Consider the following 1,334-nt stretch of genomic DNA (forward strand, 5'->3'; position numbering starts at 1 on the left):
CAGGAAGCGAACTGAATTATCACCCCATCGAAAAACTTGTGTACGCGCTCGTTGTCACCGCCCGACGTCGGCGCAGATACTTTCAAGCACATCCGATAATGGTGCTCACCGATCAGCCCATTCGACAGCTACTCTATAAACCCGAAATATTAGGCAGGTTGACCAAATGGGCGATAGAGCTAGGTGAGCATGAAATCTCATATTGCGCTAGAAGCGCTATCAAGGGACAAGTGATGGCCGATTATTTAGCCGAAATGGCCGCTGATATGCCAGCAATAGACGACCCTGAACAGCTTCCCGCGCCCCCACTCAAACTGTGGGAGCTCTATACCGACGGTGTAGCAAGCTCCGAGGGCGCTGGTGCAGGATTAATTCTTATAGGCCCGAATCAGGAAGAGCATACATACGCACTACGATTTAACTTTAAGGTGACAAACAACGAAGCAGAGTATGAGGCGCTGTTAGCATGTATACGCATAGCTCGAGAGCTAGGAATAAAGAAGCTGCAAGCATACGTGGATTCACAGCTAGTCACTAATCAGATAAATGGCACCTTTGACGCCAACGACAAATCCATGTAATCGTACATGGCTTTGGTTCATTCTCTAGCCGACACGTTCACCGACTTCCGAATCAGCCAAATTCCCAGGAGCCAGAACAAACAGGCGGATGTACTCAGTAAACTAGCGGCCCTCACCTTCAATCACCTGGAAAAGAAAATATTAGTAGAGCAAGTCTTCACGAAGTCCACAGAGCCAAAAACTACAATCGCATCTGTCGAAGAAGAAGAAGCGACTTGGATGATAGATATCATGGAATTCCTGCGAACTGGATCCTTACCCGAAGGAGAGAAGGAAGCAATGAAGATCAGGGTGAAGGCACCAAATTACGAGTTGCGAGGACAAATTTTATATCGAAAGTCTTATTTAGGCGCGTCTCTGCGCTGCGTAAGACCTAAGGAGGCTGCTATGATCATCGATGAGGTTCACAAAGGATCCTGCGGATTGCATTCTGGGTGGAGGACAGTCACCGAGAAGATTAAGTGACTAGGATATTATTGGCCTAGAATGTACACTGATATAGCTGAAAGGGTTAGAGTTTGCCAGGAGTTTCAGTTACACGCGCCCGTCAGCAGGGCGCCTCAGCATCCCATGATACCTATTGTATCACCGTGGCCATTCTGCAAGTGGGCTATCGACATAGTGGGACCTTTCCCAAAGGGCGCGGGAAATGCTGAATACCTGGTGGTAGCTATCGAATTTTTCACCAAGTGGGTGGAAGCAAAGCCATTGTGCACTATTACCAGTAAGCAAGTCAGAGATTTCTTCTGGGAA

The 1,334-nt window shown here is 47.9% G+C and overlaps 1 protein-coding gene across 1 annotated transcript; it reads left to right on the forward strand.

The window, feature by feature from the left end:
* The first annotated feature begins 587 nt into the window (after positions 1 to 587).
* Positions 588 to 1,046, forward strand: LOC139844186 (uncharacterized). The gene has a single exon (XM_071834404.1). It carries the CDS (start codon positions 588 to 590, stop codon positions 1,044 to 1,046), a length of 459 nt encoding a protein of 152 aa, XP_071690505.1.
* Positions 1,047 to 1,334: the final 288 nt, after the last annotated feature.

The sequence above is a fragment of the Rutidosis leptorrhynchoides genome, chromosome 1, assembly GCF_046630445.1.
Source record: "Rutidosis leptorrhynchoides isolate AG116_Rl617_1_P2 chromosome 1, CSIRO_AGI_Rlap_v1, whole genome shotgun sequence".
Lineage (NCBI taxonomy): Eukaryota > Viridiplantae > Streptophyta > Magnoliopsida > Asterales > Asteraceae > Rutidosis > Rutidosis leptorrhynchoides.

Excerpts from the sequence above, each read along its gene's own strand:
- LOC139844186 (XM_071834404.1), top strand. The coding sequence starts at position 588 with ATGGCTTTGGTTCATTCTCTAGCCGACACGTTCACCGACTTCCGAATC.